Here is a 1,643-nt window from a genome sequence, read left to right on the forward strand (position 1 = left end):
GAAAGAAAGAAAGAAAGAAGGGAGGGAGGGAGGGAGGGAGGGAGGGAGGGAGGGAGGGAAGGAAGGAAGGAAGGAAGGAAGGAAGGAAGGAAGGAAGGAAGGAAGGAATTGGGCATACTAATACCTTTGTCATCACCTAATAAGAAACTAGGAAACAAAACAAGCAGAGAAGATGCATGAGGAAACTACGTTGGTAATATCAGTGCACGCCGTTTATCTTTCCACAGAGAACGTTAGAGATGGTGGTGGGGGTAAGCTCCAGAACCCCCTAAGCATCCACACACTGCTTCTTCATCACCGTGAATTCATCATTCCAGGGGAGTGCTCTGACCAAAAAACTACACATTACTTTCTGAAAAAGACCACAACCACAACAAAATCAGTAATGCCAAAAGGAAAAAAAAATGTCCTGTTGCTAGGTGTTAGCTTAGGAATATACTAGAATATAGGTCATCAGCCATTAAGGAATGCTCCCAGGAATATGCTAGATATTTCTAACCAACAGCAGATACCTGGAATGGTCTCTGTTCCCAAACCAACCATGGATAGACAGCAAATACTAGCAATCATCATGTTTTGCTGGAAGATCAGATATAAAATTGATTTTATTTTTAATTCCCTTTAATATTTTCCATAATGTAAATAAAACAATTTATGTCAGATATAAACTAATGCATATTATCTTAATTAAATAATGTATTTTTTCTAATAACAACTCTAATAATGCCTTTTGTTCTAATAACAAGAGCAGTTTGAAGAGTTCTAGTACCTACCATCTTTTACTCCAAAGAGCATCTTCCTCCATTTCAAAATACTATTGAAATAACAAATGAGTATTCTATGTGTGTGTGTTTGATAAATCAATGGATGAATGGATAGGTAGGTAGATAGATGACAGATAGATGATAGATAGATGATAGATAGATAGATAGATAGATAGATAGATAGATAGATAGATAATATATAGATAGCAGTCCTGGAAAAACAGCAAAGAGCATCCTAAATAACTGGAAAGATTGAGGTACTCCCAAGTAGCTTTTAGGAGTCAATGGAAAGGAAGCTTTGTATCTGCTGAGTATTGGACACATGCAAAGGAGGACTAAAGAGGCCTTTCCTTCCAGAAACTCACAAAAGAATACCAAAACAAGATGGTTTTATGGATTAATTACACCAAACCTTGGAAACCCAAAGCTCCTGTGGTCCACAAACTTATCAGAACACACACAAAAAAGGTAGAAAGCCCTCGTTCTCATTATACCAGACCAGAAAAATCCTGAAACTAAAATATAACTCTTAAATACAGAGAGCAAACTGAGGGTTGCTGGAGGGGTGTTGGGTGGGGAGATGGGTTAAATGGGTGAGGGCCTTAAGGAGGCCACCTTTCAGGATGAACACTGGGTATCATATGTAAGACAAGAATCACTGGGTTCTACTCCTGAAGCCAATACTACACTTAATATGTTAACTAACTTGAATCTTAAAAAGGATTTTAATTAAAAATATATATAATGGAGGAGTGCCTGGGCTCAGTCAGTTGGACTTCAGTTCATGCATTCCAGCCCTGTGTCTGGCTTTGTGCTGACAGCTGAAAGCCTAGAGTCTACTTCAGATTCTGTGTCTCCCTCCCTCTCTGCCCCTCCCCC

General features: G+C 39.0%; 1 protein-coding gene across 3 annotated transcripts in view; it reads right to left on the minus strand.

Annotated features, from left to right (window-relative positions):
• Positions 1-190: 190 nt before the first annotated feature.
• Positions 191-1,643, minus strand: part of CST8 (cystatin 8) — a 10,220-nt gene continuing 8,767 nt past the window's right edge. For all 3 annotated transcript variants that reach the window (XM_029918531.1, XM_029918532.1, XM_029918530.1), the window contains exon 4: positions 191-352. In XM_029918531.1, coding sequence (XP_029774391.1) covers positions 269-352 — 84 coding nt within the window. In that variant the 3' untranslated portion in view covers positions 191-268. The remainder of the gene's footprint in view (positions 353-1,643) is intronic.

This window comes from Suricata suricatta, chromosome 12, assembly GCF_006229205.1.
Source record: "Suricata suricatta isolate VVHF042 chromosome 12, meerkat_22Aug2017_6uvM2_HiC, whole genome shotgun sequence".
In the NCBI taxonomy this organism is placed as follows: Eukaryota; Metazoa; Chordata; class Mammalia; order Carnivora; family Herpestidae; genus Suricata; species Suricata suricatta.